We start from the raw sequence: 19962 nt of genomic DNA on the forward strand, positions 1-19962 counted from the left end.
GGTGGGTGTGGGTCATTGCATTTGGATTAAAAAGCAAATGTCTCTCTCTACATGAGAGGTCACTAGCTTGTGTAAGGCGAAATCTTTTCACATAATTAGAATATTCCAACAGTGGTTTCAGTAATTTAGAAATCATGGTATTGTTGTAATATTTTTTCTAGGCTTCAGGAGCTCACAATTGTTTGGCCCAATCAAATCTGGGAACACTAGAGAAGTTATCACCCATCAAGGTAATTACTTTCAAGTTGAAATAATTACTCTATCAATGTTAATGGTCTTTCAACTTCAATAAAGCACTCACCTGCCGATAATCACAGCTAACCTCTTGCTCTAATGCAATTCCCTCTCTATTTAGTAGGTTATATTATAGCCGTTACAGTGGTCACTTGTCCTGAACAGCTGCTGAATTTCACTTTGATCGCCTGTGAACCATAAAAAAATTGGTCATCTGTGTATGATTTCCCCTTCACCCATAAGCCCTTGCAGAGCGAGGGATGTGCTCTCTGGGCTGTAATAGGGTACTTCAGGGCAGCCATCTTGTCTCCGGGACTGGTCACTTCCCACTTGTGACAAGAGTAGAGTAGAGTTCAATTAACTTCTGCCCTTCACTGTCACTTCTGGCTGGCTGTCTTTAAGTGGTATATATTTTTGAATTTACAGCCTGGGACTGTTCGTATGAAGACTGAGTTCATTTTGCTTTCACATTTATTTTTGACAAGGTTCCTTGGGATTTCAGGGTATCTCAATATGGATTTGGCAGAACTCCGTTAAAGGCAAGAAAATAACAATACATTTGGCTCGAAGGTTATGGAATTTCCCAATCAGACTTCTCATACTCTGGTTGTTATTTGGCAATGGTGAAGTAGAGGGATGCCAAGTTTCTGTGATTGAGAGAAGGAAAGACAGAGGGAGTGTGTGTGTGTGTGTGTGTGTGTGTGTGTGTGTGTGAAAGAGAGAGAGAGAGAGAGAGAGAGAGGAGATGGAGGAGAGGATGAGCTTAATGTCTGATGATCCAATTCTAGATATAAGGGAAGGGCAGCACCCTATGATGCTATGTCAGGAAAGCATGACTGAACATAGAGGAACATCTTCTGAGAAGAACAAACAGCTAGAGTGGCAGGTATGAGAGGCTGTGGTTGATGGGGGAAAGATAGACAATATTAAACTTTAGGGAGAAAAAAAGAACAGTTTCTTGCTGCAGGAAACATAGAGAGGGAATAGGAAAAAAAATCTAGTAGTTGGGCAATTACCTGTTCATTGCCAGTGTGGTAGGAGGAAATACTCACATTTGCAAGCTCAGAATTTTGTTGTGAGGTACAGAACTCTTGAAGTGTACAAAACCAGATTTTTCTACGCATGACCAAGTAAGATTGTTGCTTTATAGAAACTGGAACTATCTACATTTGCTATGTTACTCCTGCTGTCCCAAGCAGCAGGACTTCTATGGTTTGACTTTATACTAGAAAATAGTCTCAGAAGCACTCCTTCTGGAGGTCTGGGTTTTCCAGAATATTTCTGGTATCTAGTAAGTAGGTCTGGACAAGAAAAGTGATGCTCCATCAGATTTTAAGAGTCACAATCTATTTAAGATGATGCATAAAGAGCAGGAATATTTTACATTATAATAAGCCAAAATGAAAATAGGATTTGAAAGGAATTCATCAATTTTCTCACAAGCGCTCCATGATGCTGCAATTGTGAAGTATCCTAGAATTTCCCCCTTATCGATTTAAGAGTGAAGAAGATCTGATACAACCAGATTTGAGCACTTCTTCCCTGACATTAGGAAGGGGAGACTGGCAATGCGAATCTAGAAAGTAAAGCTTGTCTTTCTGGATTTTCTTCCTGGATTAGAAGCCAACTTTTAGTGACCCATATAATGTGCTGTTCCTCAGTACCTTATGTTTGATTTTTACACCCAGAACAAAGTACCATCTATCTATCAGGGCTCTGGGCAATTGTTTGGCTCTGGCTTTGATATTTGATAATCCTGTGGGGCAAGTAGGGGATCTACCTAGAGGGCAGACTAACAGGTAAACTACCTTTGCCTTTAAGTCCCAAGTTATTTCTGCTAGTGTAATGGCAGATGCCAATGAAAACAAGCAAACAAACCCAAATGGTGGTAGCAATATCGCCAGCCTTGCCAGGAGCATTCCCGGTAAATACCACTATGGAAGTCTTGCATGCCAAGCAAGGCTAAATACAGTTTCTCTCCTGACACTGCACCATTCATCACAGAGCTAATTGGGAAGGGAGTTTAAGAATTAACTAAAGCTTGTTTTCAGTAGCAAATGATATAGTCTGAGTATTGATTTCTCTCTCTGTCTCTATCCCTTTCTCTCTGTCCTCCCCTCTCTGTCTCTCTCTTTCTCTCTCCTTAGAAGTAGGACCTACTTGGACCCAAAGGAAGATGACTTTTCATGAAGTTGGAGAGAAGCTAGTGATGCATTGAAAGCCACACTCTTCCCATCTCTCCTCTCCCGCTGCCTCTGCTGCTGCTGCCACTGCTCCTGCCAACACATACGCTCCTCACCCCCATGGAGGGCCCCCATTGCCAGTTCTCCATCCACTGCCACCACCAGCAGGATTCACATCTCCACTGCACCTGTTTTATGTGGCTCCCCCAGCAACATCCACCTGTCCATAAACAACTCTGGAGGGACATTGGGACAAGGCAGTGATGACTCCACACCACAGGCAATTTACTGGTAGCCCTTGGTGTAGAAATAAGAACCCAATGATCAGAGATGAAATGAGGGGCATTAGTGACACCTCTCACCAGTCTGTGGACTGAATTGTAATTCTGCAACTGTGTAACAGACATTGAGCCTCATTGACAGCTATGCAGAATGCTAGGCAGAGTGGTTGCTGATCAGAAAGTTGACAAACTTCCCCAGGGCAGACACTGAAAGGAAACTTTGAAGAACTTCAGCTTGGGGAGGAATTAGAGATATAGTTAAGTAGATCTTGGCAAGAGAAACTCATAAGCAAGGAGTGCAGACTCCCCAAATGCCAAGCAGTAACAACTCATGCCTCAGATTTGATTCCCCATCATTCTACACAGTGGCTTTCCCACTCTCTAGCAAGTTCTCGTAGCAGACCCTAATAATAGAGGGAAGAATCAACCTATTGAACAGAGTTCTCGTTGACTCGAGATGTGAAAAAAATCTGAATCAGTAATGTTTTGTTCTTTGCACAAACCACCCATTACTCTGGCACAGAGAAGTCATGATGTTTTTAGCAGAACGAGATGGACTCCTATAACAGAAGGGATTAAAGGAACACTCCTCTCTGCTGCCAAGTAGCAGAGAATATTGTATACATGGAAGAACTTCCTCCATTTAGATACTTTTTTACAAGAGGGTTGAAAGTAATCTCTATAGAGGGAATGTAGGAATGTAACTCAGAGGCAGTGTTTTCTTTTCTGTAAGATGTCACTGAAAGGTACCAGTCCATAAAGAGTCCTAGGGTCCGGTACCCTGGACACTGAGTCAAGTGAGCACACACTGGCTTGATTGTTTGGAGAAGACGTTATTGATTGCTTGCAAAGTTCAGATGGAATTTTTTAATGAATGCAATGAATGTTTCTCTGGTCAAGCACTCAGATTTGGGGAAGGTATTTGGGATGCATAGGCATACATCATAAAAAATAGAGCATTTAGGATACACAGCTACTGTCATTATATAAAACATTATATAAAAACTGAACTAGGTAGCTTGAGGATGGGCTGGAGAAAGGTGGGGAAGGATGATGGAAGGGGTGACATTGCTCAAGATGTCCTAATTAACTGACTTCTGGAATTGAACCCTCATTGTATGACTACTTAGTAACAAATAAATAGGAAACAATAAGGCAGTTCTTAATTACCATGGCTATTTTCTTCAGCATTATAAGAAGTTGTATTAAAATGGAAGAGTGCAGCAAGACTGGCTGTCCATGGGGAAATAATATTGGGGAAGGCCCGTATGCAAGGAATCCTTTGAAGTTCTACTTTGGGGCCATAGGCTTGCCTATTTTCCAGGGACATTTTGGGGTAATAGTGCCTTGTAGCACACATAAAGAAAGAGCTCAAAGATTCAGCAGGTATTTTAAATCATACGGTTTAAAACAAGCCCAGCTAAGAAAGAAGGATGTCCAGGGTATCTCTAAGGGGAGTTCCCATGGGACTAGGTGGGAAGAATACACAATTAGACTTATATTGTAAAACCTGTATTTTAGAGGACCAGAAGTTTAGATATTTCCATTCTAGCACCTTCAATCAAAGTGTTATTTAAATTAAAGATATATAGAAGGTAATAAGTTACCCCACAGATCACATGTATTACTTAAAATATCCTTCACATGTAACACAGTGCTTCTAATGGTTAAAATGAAGGATCCAGAAGATGTGATATGAAGATCCTGTTATATAAAGGCAATATGAAATAGGAAAAGCAAAGTTTTGATTCTAAAAGAAGACTGAAAATATTTTCCCTTCACTCAGACATGGCTTATTTTTTGATCAGATGAGACAATCAAATAGGATGGTAGCAAAAGATTGTCCTTTAAACTACACACTTGCAAAGATCCTTATGAGCTGGGTACTGATGGCTCATGCCTGTAAATCCTAGCATCTCAGCAGGCTGAGATCTGAGGATTATTCTGGACAAGAATGTCTATGAGGCTCTTATCTCCAATTAGCTACCCCCCAAAAGCCAGAAATGGAGCTGTGTTCAAGTGGACACTAGACTTGAGCATGCACTCACACACATACACATACACACGTACACACACACACACACACACCAGATCCTTGTGGATTATCATTAAAATACATTTCCTCAGTATTATTCAGATATCTTTATAAACATTATGCTCTAACTTTCATGTAAATTGGCTTTTAGACTAGAAACATAAAGATTTTTTTAATAAAATAATGATGTATGTGATCCAGTCATTTTCTTCTTATTTATGAACAACATTTAAATGCAGTTTGAAATACATCTTTATCTCTTCAGATTACAATATTTCATCTTGCCCATGAATGCAGTTAAACACAGAGCTATTAAATTCCAAGAGTATTTCTTGCCTAACACATGCAGTATAGGGTCTTACTCTTGTATTGTGGTTTATAACTGGTAGGTGGCAGAATTTTGCATCTAAATCCCATGGTAATGGACACTACAGACTATAATCCGCTGCCTCTCTTACTTTATTCCCTATGTGCAATTCTCATCTGGATAAAACATTCTAAAAGGAATGTTCTCTGAGACAAAGACTATTACATTTCTATATCTTTTATGAGGCATCATGCTATGCCTGGCTGAAAGAAAGCTTTCAAAAGATAAGAAAAAATTTCTCAGTACATACTAGGTCAACTGGATGAAGTTATTTTGTGCGTTGGAAGAGACCATCCAAAGAAACATAAACACATGTAACATTTATAGCACATGTAGTGGTGATGAGCCTATCTATCTATGTATATATTTATCTCTATTAGCTCCTTGAAAAAGCATAAAGATTCTAATTATATCTTAATTTCATTCCTGTGAAAGAGAGGGCCATATAAAATTATTCCTCTTTAGTGGATATGGGAAATTGAAATCAGACAGAGAGACTCATATATTTTTTGCACTACTACAATTTATCATGGTGGGCTAACTGTCCTACTATGTCTAACACTTAAGTCAGCATTTTATCCTTATGTCCACATTGCTTCTTCAATATTTTTTTGTTGTTCATGGAGCTTGAAATCAAGGCCTTGGTGCTGTCCCTGAGCTTTTTTGCTCAAGGCTAGCACCCTAGCACTTTGAGCCACAGTGCCACTTTTGGTTTTCTGGTGGTTAATTGGAGATAAGAATCAGAGACTTTCTTGCCTGGACTAGTTTCCAACCATGATCCTCAGATCTCAGCCTCCTGAATAGCTAGGATTATAGGTATAAGCTACCAGTGTCCAGCCCAGATTACTTTATATTGTTTAAGACCTAAAGAAAAATGACAAGTTAGATAAGAAAATGAATTTTAACCTATTAACCACAAAACTTGAGTAGTGGCGATTTTTTTCTATGTTCTTACCATCACTGTGAATGCATGCATAGTAGAGCCGTTAAACATTGGATCATCTGGTCTTTCCTGGTAGACCACCCGGTAGTGGGAGATAATGCCATTGGGTGCTTCTGGCTTTACCCAGTTCAGGAGAACAGAATGTGCACTGGTAACTTGAGCCCTGGGGGCTGGAAGAATTTGAGGTGGGGCTTCCAGAGTCTGTGCTGATGACCACAGACTGTCCACTGAACCCCTGGAGTTTTGGGCTCTGATCCGATATTGGTAGAGTGTGAAAGGCCTTAACGTCTCTGAATCATCCATAAATTCCAGGGCTCCTTCTGACCAGACAAATAAAAGAGATTCCTCTTCCATACCAGCAGGACGCCTGGAAGGAAACCAAACAAACAGTCGGTGACAGCTGCACACATCAAACAAGCTTTGTAGAGAGCAAGAAAGTGATCTTTAGAAGAATTTGATATCAACTCAACTTTTCAACTGCTCCAAGAGTTCAGGATGAAGAATGACTAGCTGCAAAAATGCACCATAAGTCACGAGAATTTCCTAAAGGAGGCTGTCAGCATTTGTGTATGCATGTATGTGTACAAATTTGGCTCATTACAAAGTACACACATGTAAATAGAAAAGCAAAATTAAAACCAGCAAAATAACAATTGCAATTATAGACTTCTTTCTTTTAAAAAGTACACGCATACAATTAACAGACAGTTCAGCCAAATGAATGAGATTGTAAAGGGTTGGAGAGACCAGTGGGAAAGGGGTTGGACGAATGAAAAAGGGAAAGGGTCAAACACAATCAGAATACTCAATGTATATAAGTGGTAAAGGAAGTGTGAAATGAGTCACAGAGGAAAGAACAGGCAAGATGGAGGACAATGATAAAGATGAACCAAGATGAACTGGACACTTAGACATGATAAAAATGTAACTCCCTTGTAAAACATTTTGAAGGGCAGAAAAAATAAAATACACATGCAAGACAAAGAGCCAAATGTATTAAGAAATGTTCATCCGAGAAGCATAGATGAAGCATCATAAACACAGTTCTAAGTATGGTTTACAAGTGTGTATGTGTCCGCATGTGCACATGGAGGTATGTTTGGCACAGTGTACAATTATTAGAATTTGATGTTGTTGGGGACCCTTATTCTTCTGTGGTAAGTAGATTGCAGAAGAGTTTCAATTTGTTTTAATTTTTATATAGCCATGCCTTTTTCTAGAATGCTCCCAAACTCATGTTGAGCTCAGTCACATGACTTCTTTTGGCTAATAGGTTAGTAGCAAATACAATGACAGCAGAGAAAGACTTCAAAGTGTTTGCAGACTGCTGCTGACTCTCTTGCTGCTGAGGATGGCCTGAAATCCATGTGTGAAGAGCCCAGCCTAGCAAACTGGAGGAAGAGTAACTACCGACCTTGTTCTGTCTTCTCTTTAGTACAATGCTATTTTGTACTTGTTTCCAGGATGGTTGAAAAGTGTCTTAAACTCACTTCCCACATGTCACTTATTTTCTCCCCCTTTGATGTTTTCTTTAATTAAATTATAACCCCCGACAGCCTGGAAAATATTGATTTATTCATCTCGTTCTTCTCCATTAGACATGGAACCAAAAAGGGAGGGATGCTATTTGTTGCTATTATACCTCAGCAGATCTTTATGAAGTACTTATACCCAAGCCTTTGTCTCAGGACATGGGGGTCTAGAAATGAATGCACTCTACCCGAAGTTGCTGACAGAAACAGATAGAACTGCAGGAAAATGAATGGAAACAACACAACAGGAATTTTCTTTAGAAATATTTGAAGGACAAGAGAAAATTCCTTTCAGATGTCTCCTCCAAAACCTACTATGCAGGTAATTCAAATAGTATATTCTTTAGGAAGGCAAAGTCAAACCTCAGCAAAATAAAACAGCAGGGATCAGTTACTCAAAAGGAGTAGGGTGGGGTCAAAGAGAAAGGAGTGCACAAATGCAGAGAAAAGGGGGAGAATGTAGTCAAGAATCCAATGTCTATCCTACAGACACAAGAAGAGCGAGGGAAGGGGTGGGGAGGGGAGGGATGGGTGAGAATGTGGAAAATGATGACATTGATCAAGACATATTGTATTTATAAAGGGCTTTGTTAAATGGCAACTCCTTTGTACAACTACTTAAATACAATACAAAATATTAGGATCGATGAATGTTCTTTAGGCATTGAATATCTAAAGCATTAAATTTTTAAGTAAGGGAGTTAGAATTATCAGGTGAAAAGATGGTCCTAAATATCTGATATCTCTTTGGCCATCCAGATATAACATCAGGGTGCAGATTCAACAGAGGTTATTCCTGAGGAATTACGCTTGGTCCATCTCTGTATTCCCCACAACAGAGCAACAGAGCTCACTAAGTGTTCTGTATGTTTTCTGGTGTGTGTGTGTGTGTGTGTTTCAATAATGTGGCTGAAAGGTACATAATTTCATGACCCTAGGTACTTCCCTCAACTCTCTCATTTCTTACATCCTTTTTTTGGGTAGAGATCAAGGCTGGGGATGAATGTAAGGAAGATGGACCCTCCCCTTTCAGCTCCCTGTCTAGTTGAATAAATCCATATTTTCCAGGATGTTAGGAATATTTAATTAACACACTTTTTCAGATGCTAGAAAACTCACACGCAGCCATGTCAGATGAACTAGGGCCATGAGAATTTACAGGGTGGTTAAGACACAGTAAATATAGTGGCTTTCACACAAAAGGCAGGATACATACACACACACACACACACACACACACACATCCCTTTGGCTTTGGGAGTGTGATGATTCTCAAGTTGATAAATCACTATGACCTAGTAGGAGCAATGACAAACTTCCTGCTGTAGGCTGCAGAGGCTTCATGGATAGCTCTCAGTGACCTGCAATTACAGTTCGGCAGCCCAGCTCATTACTGCCTGCTACCATGCGTGGACCAGATTCTGCGCTCCATGTAGGTTTGCAGAGTTTGGCCCTTGTACTAGTGGAGGCTAACAGGAACCAGGTGTATCATTGGGAGGGATCCACTTTAATGAGAACCCCAGGGCTCATAGCCAAGGACTGATTTTTACAGACTGTGTTTGGAAACATACCTATGAGGTTCGTGGAGGAAGCAATATTTTCTGCTTTGTCTTGCTTTCGTCTTACTATAACAATGCAACTTTTTTTTTTTTTACCATATGCTAGTACATTATCTAGTCGACATACATTTGTGGTGTTTTATAGAACTGATAGTCCTTAAAAATTGAAAGTATGACATATATGAATATCATAAAGGGCAACTAACAAAACTATGGTGTTAAAAAGAAGACAATCTATGTCAGAATGCACCTTGGACAGAAATGGTTGAGAGGACAATTTGTTCCTGATCTATTTAAGGTCTGACTTTCCACTGTTCATTTAACTGCAAGCGTTTCTTCCTAAATAGTTTGTGCTTGCAAAAAAAATCACATTTCCAGTTCTTTCTGCATGAACAAATACAATACAAATACATACTAAATAGAAGCTACTATTAGGGATGGTGTTCAAAGTTGTGCTCAGGAAGAGGTGTCTGGCAGTGAGTTAATGAAAGCACTGGACAGAGAGGTCATACCAGAGGTCCACAAGAGTAGATGCAGAAGCTGAAACAGGTTGCTGATTGGAAACACAATGAGAATTCCAAAGTGCCCTGTAAAGGCTGACTCTACCGAGTTTTCTCTCATGAATGGATAGTGTAGCATGGCAAGAGATGTTGAAGATCTCCTAATACTTTTAAGAACGAATTCTTTCTTAAACCATGTAGAATGATTTCCATGCAGCTGGCTGTTAGCTTACTATGGTGATTCACTTCCTTAGACTTCTAGTCTCAATTTATATTCTAGTCAGAATCAAATGCTCATCTAGAATTGGTTTATATCCCCTGATACTTCATTCTTTCTTGAGTTTGGTATCTATTCATTCTTTGTAGGAAAGCTGTTTCTTATCCTCTTTCCTATGGTCTGTTTTATAGGCTGATCCTCCAATTCATTTTTTAAAACTTCACTACCAAATATCTTTCTCCAGAAGGTCTTCCCTTCCCTGAGCTCTCAAATACAGTTATCATATCTTCCTATGTGCTGACTCTTTATTGATTGGTTTACTTGTCTCACTACATTGTAGGATGGTTTCCTGTTTCTGCCTGTCATACTATCCTACACCTTAAAGGCAAGGACTCTACTTTACACATCTGTACATTCTCAGAACATAGTAAACCATAGCACAAGGGTATTACACAGAAAGTATTGTTTGGACAATGTCTTGGTGGAATTGGATGATAAGAAGGCATCAAGTTTCTAGGACATCTGACTATCTATGGAAACATAATTGTTTTTCGGCTCTACACCTACCCTTCTAAATTTAGGTTTTATGGCAGTACATTGGGATGCTGAAATCCCCTGTTGCTTTTCCAGCTTACTGGACTTTGGGGACACCAGAGAGTAATCAAGAAATCAAAGGGAAGAAAGTGGTTCTCTTATGGTTTGATTAACGTTTATTCAACAATCATTTTTTACCTTATAAGTTGCAATTCCTTTTTCCATTGGGGTAGATGTTCCTACCATTCAATTTTTTCTACACTTGAGACCAATATATTTTTTTTTCTTTGCGTCCTTCTTAGGCATCAACTTTAGTGGCACTTAAGACACTGTCTTCCAAATTTTTAAGGTTTAATAATTCTAACCACTTTGCTTTCTCAGCCTAAGGATGGTAGTTGTTTCTCTACATGCTATCTTGGAATTCTCTTTTTATCCTTTTTTCTAGTTAACAAATTTATAACTAGCTGTTAATTATTTAAGTTCTTTATGCCAATATAACTGGTGTGGTTTCTATTTACTCATTAGAAGGTGATTGATACAGAAAATGATGTCCACAGAAGAAAATGTGAAAAATAACAACAAAAAAAGAGGAATGATAGATTTTTTTTCACCTGAATTTGATTTTGTCTTTATGATATAATTTATTAATTATATAAATAAATACATGTAATATATATATAAATATAAATATTGGTTATATATAAATTCAAAGTTGCTTATGAACAACAGAAGTATTTCAAAGACTAGTACATAACCTATCATTTGCAGATAAAACATTATTATTATTATGGTTTCTAATAATATAAACATTTCCACTCTACATATCAATGATAAAAATTCTATTTAATTAAAAAAGGACATACTCATATTAGACATATAGGCACATGGTCTTCTTCTTTTTTGAATTTTGGTAAAAATTTATTTAGCAACACAGGGACAACAAGAAAGACCAACAGGAGACACATAGGAAGTAGTACAAGAGGTCAAAATGGTGACCTTTATGTCTGATATATTTATATCTTACAATCTAATCTGAGGAATTTGATTTCAAAATAATCTGCTTTTTTTTCAATACCAGCAACCTCTTTTCTGTCCTTAAATATATTTACAATTGCCAGGTATGTTTTCCTAAAGCAAGGCAATGCACAATATATACAGGTTTTCTTCTTATTTATATCATTCTATTTCATTTAATTCTGAGAAGCTATTATCCTCTATTTACTGACCTTACCTTACATAAATAATAGAAATCAAGGAATCGTGATTTTTTTTAAGGTCACACAACTAATTAGTGACCAAAATCATCTCCTTCAATTACAAATTCTAGACTCTTTTCATTATACTTTGGTTCTTTATTTTTCAATATCAATTACATTTGCTTATGAATTAAAACCCCAAGTTTCTAAGTCATGGTCTTCAAAGTCTCCCAAAATCTATCATCAAGCCTATCTAAATTTCCTCAATGAATAATAAGGTTCTATCTAGCCAATTCTGACCACAATTTCAACCTTAAGTATATTGTCTTAGGAATTTTGCTTATTCTGTTGATTTTGCTCTCTTATAATGTCTTCATCAACAGAATCTACTTGTTTCTATTTATTATTTTATTACTATATATTATTATTACTATATATTATTTCTATAATAGTCTATTATAAATGAAACAAAATTTCTTTTTTTTTTAATAAATAAATGACTTTTCATTCCCAAACAAATCTGGTAAGAGCCATGTAAATATAAAAATGTGAATTTAGATATAACAAAGAACTTTAGAGAAAATTCTTGAGTGGCAGCAACTCTCCACCCCAGCAGCTAAAGCTACACTTTTAATTACTTGAAAACCTAAGTTCACCAGAAATGACAAATTTATAAACCATTTTGGAATCTGCTGTATGTTTATGTAACCAATATTATCAAGGTTTCTGAGTATATTCAAGAAGTGGATTTGATACACAGAAACTTGTTCCTTTGCCTTCTGAGGACCTATCTATCATAATGACATGAGCTTCTCTTACATCCCCCGAGGAGATTAAGAATTGACCAGATTAGGCTTTATCTCATTCCTAAATTGGCTACCTGGGTCTCAAACTCTGGAGGGCTGTCACCTCTTCTCAAACTCATTGTCACCTCAGAGAAGGTTTGGTGGTTTTGTTTGTTAGAACACCTAAGGTGTTTGGTGTGTACAAATTATGATCAGAGTAAGTAGAAGGATGTTGATGTATAACTTAGTAAATTTTGTCTCAAATACTAATAATGAGTCATTTGGGATGAGCACAAAAAAAATGGGGCTGGGAAGGTGGCTCAGTGGTAGAGCAGTTGCCTTGCATGCATGAGGCCCTGGGTTCGATTCCTCAGCACCACATAAGCAAAAAGAAAAAAGCCGGAAGTGGTGCTGTGGCTCAAGTGGTAGAGCGCTAGCCTTGAGCTGAAGAGCTGAGGGACAGCGCCCAGGCCCAGAGTTCAGGCTCCACAACTGGACCCCCCCAAAAAAATTTCAGAATTTTTAAGGCTTCCTTTAATTAGTTCGAAACAGTAAAGGAATATAGAAATATAATATTGTGCATCAACTTACCTATAAACACAAACCCTTTAAAGAAGCTTGTTGCAAGTGTTCTTTTTTGAGAACTGGAATAATTATTTCTTGCTGCCTCTGACTGTTCAACTCTAGCTAACTTATGCCCATTGTTTAACTGTCTCTTAGCCCATTTTTTTCCATGCCTTAAGTTTAATCTCTAGACTAAAATATCAGCAATGGACAGGACATTTTTTGAATAGTTAGATAATGAGGGGAGTTTATGCTGAGATATAGGTTAGAAATATTATATATCACTCTGACATAGCATAAACACCATTTTGTTTTTATTAATTAGTTTATATTAAGTTGTACAAAGAGGTTTAGTTGTGACATTTCCATGCATTCACACAATGTATCGCATGGGCAGGATAATGCGTACATTTCTTACCAAGCATTGCAGCCTCCTCCTTTGTTTACCCTTCACATCACTTCCCAGTCTCCCCCCTCCCCCCCATCCCAATCCTTCTCCTTCCCCCCTCCCCCCCCCCACCGACTTTGTAAAGTTCGTTTTGGACATGACAACTAGTACTTCTCATTGTTGCATCAGGTCCACCTGTATCCTTAAACAACTGGTTTTTCCCCATCTCCTCCACAAGTTATACTGACATCAAATATATTGAAAGCAGGGGTTATACTGTGGGGGAGGGACATACAAAGCAACAAAGAGATAATCTTATAAATTCGTTAGAAACACATGCATGAAAGAAAAAACATTAAAATGCATATCTAAGGGTTCATTTTCCTGACATCACATTATCTGACCTTTTCCGCTTGACTCATACATATACTAGATATTGCAAATAAGGGAAACCATGGGACCTATGGAAACAAAATTTCTTAAAGGGATCAAATGAGGCATGGGAGTTTTGTAACAAATTAGTAATTTATGAAATAGTATTGTCAAATTAGTTTTTCTTTCAAATAAACACCTGTGATTCTTATCTCATTCCTGAAAACAAAATTAACTCTTTTAGAAACAAAACTCAGATTCATAAAAGTATTGGAGGAAATTATTCATGTGTCAATTTAAATGTGACTATAAAAGGGAAACTTTGCTTAACATATAAAGAGCACAGACAAATGAACAATAAACACATTAGCATGGCCAACATAATTTCTTCTATGTAGGGGAAAATACAAGTAGAAAACATCAATGTTAATAGATCCATCCAAATCCAAGTCACAGTAAGGTGGAAGTAAATGCTCAAGATGGTTTTGTCTATTCCTTGTCAATAAACAGATTTCAAAATGCTAATTTAAAATCTGCCTCTATTTTTAATAAAAAAGACATAAAAATCACTGATTTGTGATTCACATATGGTCAATGAAGCAATCTAATTAACAGGTTAAGTTAAATCAAAACACTCATACTAATAATTTGTTCAGACTAGTCTATTTTGTATTGTTCTTGAAGTCATAAACAGGAGGCCAGACTCAGTCTTAACAGGCTATTGAGATGTATTATTAAAACAACAGAAGAGAATTATCAAGGGGGAAGATACAGGGAGGAGGTTGTGTCCGTAAGAAGAGTGGCAAGCGTTTTTCAAAGTGAGATCGGCAAATCCGTTTCCCACATTTTAATGAAATGATCTGCATAGGCCAAACTATGTCATGGGCTTGAGTGAAATGTTATTTCCTTTGGTGGCGATAGAGAAAGAAGGGACTAACGATGAAGCAGAAATGACCTGCCATCACCGTCTCGGAAATACTGCAGGTGTGTGGCTCTAAGTCTATCAGGGGCCTACTGGAGTCTCCAAATGAAAAAGAACTCCGCGTCTACATTCTATTTCCATCCTTACAAATTTCTGAGGGTTTTTTTTTGCCGCTATCTAAGAAAAATTTGATATTGTTGTTGTCTAAGCACATTTAAACTTCAGCGGAAATAACTACCAAGTGATTCATGCCTGTGTAGGTGAACAGAACGATTGTATCTGGAGCCCCAGTGAGCCATTTTCATTTCACTTTAAATAAAAAACAAAATGTATCTATGTCAGTCAGTGCCCTTCTGCTGTACTCAAAGGTATCAAACAGGCTACAATTATGATTGTGAAGTGATTGTGTCACATTGGAGGAAGGTTTATTGCTTTTGAGTCTGCTAGGCAGTAACACATTCTGTTTCATATTACTCTTTATATCATTGTTTGCCTGTGACTAGAATAATCAAATGCCATCAAGTGCTGTCAAATTCAATTTACAGTATTTTTCATGGAGGCAAGCTTTCTGCATTGTATTTCCTGTTTTTCTTCTTTGGTGCTGCTGTGGAATACTCACTGTAATCATGAGCTTTATTTACAAAACCAACAGAGTGAAGCCAAGTCCTAGGCACCAACAGATACTTTATTTCCCTTTATTCAGAATAGGAATTGGATGTGCTTTTCTCCTACAATTAGCATTAAGTAGATGAAAGGAAACTATTTCAAGAGGGTGGGCACATTAGAGCTTGCCCTGATGTGCTTATCCTAAAATGTAAATTCACATTAGCTATTTTTTTTTCTTTCTACATGTTCCTGTGCATTTGAATCAGAAATAGTCACCTTCAAATTCATGTTGGCTGAGAAGAAATTTGGCTCTGTTCATTTCTGGTAGTGTCATTTCCATAACCAGAAACGCAATAGTACTTTTTCCTTTTGTTTTATATATATTCTTCCCTCTGCCCTACAAATCTTCAGCTCACCACTGAAGATGGGTCTGCATCAATGGTTTCAATGCCTAAAGTTAGTTGAGAAGCTTAAAGGAAGTATCCATGGGGAATGCAGGGTATTAGGGAACAGGTAAAGGAGAGAGGCTGTTGGACAGAAGGACAAAGGATGTGAAATTGGAACAGGAGGATGAGGAACTGAGGGAAAATGTCTGTGCTTCCTGTGACTGATGAACTTTTTTTTTTTTGGAATGAAGTTTGCAATCTGCAAATCTTGCACAACTGCCAGTATCTGATTTTTGGTTGTTTGTTTGTTTGTGGGCTTGAACTCAGGGCCTAGCCATGTGTCCCTGAGCTCTTTTTCTCCAGGCTAGTGCTCTACCAAGTTGGGCCACAAAGCTTCCATTTTTCTAATTGGAGTTTCATGGACTTCCCTGCGTGGGCTGGCTTGGACTTGCAATCCGGAGATCTCAGCCTCTTGAGTAGCTAGGATTATAGGCATGAGCTATTGGTGCTGGCTCAGAAACTGATTTTTTGTTGTTGTTCTCTGTATCACAAGCTCCCAGTTGGCAGGGTCTTTGTCCCCAGGACTGTGTACTTTACTTCCTGCCTTGCCTTCCTTCCACTTACCTCCCCATTGTGTTTCATTCTCTCAGGTTCTTTTCCCTTCTCCCCTCATTCATCTCCCCCACCCTGTTCATTCCTCAATCCTTCCCTTCCCATCTTCTTCATTTCCCCTTTGATTCCCTTCTTTTTTTCACATTGGATAAGACCACTTAATCAATTTTTCACATAATGGGGGAAATAAGCTACAAGTTATACTGTTTAATGAGTCAAGGGGAGACACTAAAACGGAATGGAAAGTGAAGAGTGGAGCTTCAGGGTCACCCTATGAATATCAAAGGCCCCCCAGGTTTAGAGGATGAGAAACAGCCTTTTCACTTCTACATAGAGAGTAATGGCAGGGGTGACATTGCTCAAGATGCACTGTGCTCATAAATTGACATGCCACATTGGGATTTCTTCATACCACTACTCAAAATATAATAATAATAAAATGATGGGAAAGAGTAGAATTGAGCCCCTACCTCCCAGAATCTGCTCCTCTTCTGGAAAGACTTTATTCTCTTCCCCAGTGAACCACTGAAGCCATGCCCTATTGTTTCCTCAGAAAGAAGTTGTGGAGGCTATGGGACAAAGAGATCTCAAGCAGAAAGGTTGTGGGGTTAGTAGTGTGATGTGTTTCCTTGGATAATGTGCAAAAGTCTCCAGTACCAGTTGTAGAGTGTCCCATAATACAGGGGCTTCCTTTGGGGAAGCAGAAATGTATTTGAGTGTACCTACAGCCCTGGCAGAGGACACAGCCCTGACCTCCATGTCTTACCTATGAAGAAAGTACTTGATGATGACTCCATTTGGTTTTGTAGGTGGCACCCATTTCACCTCTATGCAAGATGACCCCAGCACCCTGAGAACCGGGGTAGGAAGATCCTCCGGGGCTGCTTCCAAGGTTGTGACAGACATCTTACTGCTAACTCCACAACCTCCTGGAAAAGTCACGGAGAGCTTTAGTAGCTTGTCAAATAATGGAGAGAAGTAGTCGGTTTGTCAACGTTACATATGCATATAGAAGAGTAATGACAGCATGAAAACCTTTTTTCCTTACTTGAACTTTTATATGCATACTGGTATTCAGTTTTTAGAGCCAGCCTATAAATCTCCATAGTATTTGAACAACTAAAATAGGGAGCTATTTTTGGATAATCTATGAATTAACCACATATTAATGAAGTATAGGCGACAGAGTATCTGCTTGTCTGATCCAAAGTTTCTGTAGTCTGTTGCAATCATTCTAGTCAGTATTCCCCGACTGTATTCATGACCCATACGCTTTATATGTTTCTAATAATGTTTTACTTTGGCTAACATTTTAAATGAATCATAATTCTTCGAACATATAGAAATCAATTATTTGGAATGATATTCTATCTCCATAGCACAATTTCAGGGATATAAAGATTAGAAATTAACTTTGCCCTTGAATCAAGAAAATATTAATTTAACACTATTTCTATGCTGATTAGCTGAAGACTGCTTTGGGGAAAGCAAAGCCCTTCAAATAAAAGAGCCATGGTCTGGTTTGTAGGGAGAAATTGACTCACTGTTTCTGATCATTAAGAATAGCAACACTGCAGCCTCTAAATCCTAACCAACTCTATAGGAACTAGCTCTCTTCTTTGCAAGGACATACCCTGGGACTTGTAATACAAGCACTTCAATTACATACTTAACATAATATTGCTAAATGTCTTTAAGGTGAAGCAGAAAGTCTGTATGAGACCATGAGTTACATCTTTTCTTAACTTAGCAATTAATAGCTATGTACACACACATACATCTTTCTAACAGCTACACACATCCATCCATACAGACACATATACATATATCATATGGTAATATCAATCTTTATATTTTATGTGATATGGAGATAGTGTGTTAAATTAATGAGTAACTTTTTTTTTTCAATTCTCTGATCTCCTATCCCAAATCTCAGTTTACATTTAACCAACCATCCACTAAGAGTGAAGGAGATGGGCAAGGTCTCCTTAAAATAATACAGATGGATGATGATTTTCCTTAAGCCCTGAAAGTCAAAGTAGCAGATGAAGTATATGACATAGGGTTCAGAGAAGCACTGTAAAACATGTAAGATCATTTAAGTGTGGCTCAACTTTTAAATAACCTCTTCTTTCCCCTCCTCCTGAATAAAATTTAAATAAAACCAAATTGAATACATTTCCCATGACATTTTTGTAATACCCATTTTGTTTTATATTACCAGTGGCTTCTTTGTGTGAGCTGGGTGTTTTTCTTTTAAAGGGCCTTATAAAACAAGACTTTAGAAAACCACCGTTTTAATATATTTAAATATTCATGATTTAATGTGCAGAAATGCATAATTCTTCACTTGATGCCAGGCTCTGATTTTTCTGGGTAAACAGTCCACTACAGATAACAAATGAAATGCTAGTCACTGTATTTGAACTGAGAATCCATTCCTTTTAATGAAAACATATTTTTTATGAAATGATTTTTCATGTGAGTCCATGTCAAGTGCTTACAAGATTCTCACCATGTTGACATGCTTGTATCCTTAGCTGATACCGTGTGAATGGAGTCAAATTTTCCAGAAGGGTCGACTGAGAGTGACCAACAGAGAAGGTCAGAGGTGTCACACTGCCATTGTCCAGCAAGACATTGTACTCCAGTGGAATCTGGGGGATCCGATGTCCTTTAAAACGAGAGAGAGAAGGAGAGAAGCCATGGGTATGGCATACAAGAGGTTCAGTAACTGTCCTTTAAGAATAACAAATAGTTAAATATTATAATTAAAAAGAGAACTGCTGAATAGAGCAACTAGAAGCTATAGGTGATTGAAGGTGCAAAATAGTATAATGTTTATTCCAAAAGCAAGAAATGTGTATCATTTAATTAAAACAACAATGATAGTCATAGTCAAAGATGTCTTTTCTGGGCAAGTCAAAGGGACACATTTCATTTAAAATACAGGACAATTAGAAAGAGCATTGTATGTTTTTCATGGGTTTATTTACTTTTAAAATACATTAGAAAAAACCCACCACCACCACTGGTTTTGCGGAGGACAATCATTTTCCTTTGGAGCATATATATATATATATATATATATATATATATATATATATATATCCTGTTTGACATAGATCTCTGGCATAATTAACTTTCCAGATCACAATCTACCTAGAGAATTCCCAGAGCATTAATTATTGAAGCAAGATAGTCCACTCTGTCAGGGAGACTTTTTTTTCTTGCATTTTATTGTTTATTTTTTATTGTGAAAATACTGTACAGAGGAGTTACAATTACATGGGCAAGATAATAAGTACATTTCTTCTTTTTTTTTTTTCCAGGGCTGAGGACCAAACCTAGGCCTTGCGCGTGCTGGGTGGGTGCCCTTCCACTGAGCTAAACCCCCAGCCCCAATGAGTACATTTCTTATCAAGCAGGGAGACTTATAGACCTTAAATGAATATAAAATTTGGGCTCAATAACTGTCATTTTCCACCACTGCTTCCTAAAGAAAGAAGGTCTTGCCATGCTACCCTATATGCAATCTTAGACATAGAATTCCAGGCCTGTTAGGTTTTTTGTGGGGGGAGGGGGTCTGGTTGTGGGGCCTGAACTCTGGGCCTGGGTGCTGTTCCTCAGCTCTTCAACTCAAGGCTAGTGTTCTACCACTTGAGCCACAGCGCCACTTCTGGCTTTTTTCTTTTTGCTTATGTGGTGCTGAGGAATTGAACCCAGGGCCTCAGGCATGCAAGGCA

The 19962-nt window shown here is 38.1% G+C and overlaps 1 protein-coding gene across 1 annotated transcript in view; it reads right to left on the reverse strand.

The window, feature by feature from the left end:
- Ush2a (Usher syndrome 2A (autosomal recessive, mild)) overlaps window positions 1–19962 on the reverse strand; it is a 640567-nt gene that overhangs the window by 77708 nt on the left and 542897 nt on the right. Inside the window, exons 58-60 of the mRNA XM_013015154.1 lie at window positions 18732–18890; window positions 16983–17145; window positions 6056–6410 (exon numbers count right to left, since the gene is read on the reverse strand). Coding sequence (XP_012870608.1) covers window positions 6056–6410; window positions 16983–17145; window positions 18732–18890 — 677 coding nt within the window. The remainder of the gene's footprint in view (window positions 1–6055; window positions 6411–16982; window positions 17146–18731; window positions 18891–19962) is intronic.

The sequence above is a fragment of the Dipodomys ordii genome, unplaced genomic scaffold (genome assembly GCF_000151885.1).
Source record: "Dipodomys ordii isolate 6190 unplaced genomic scaffold, Dord_2.0 Scaffold26, whole genome shotgun sequence".
NCBI lineage: Eukaryota > Metazoa > Chordata > Mammalia > Rodentia > Heteromyidae > Dipodomys > Dipodomys ordii.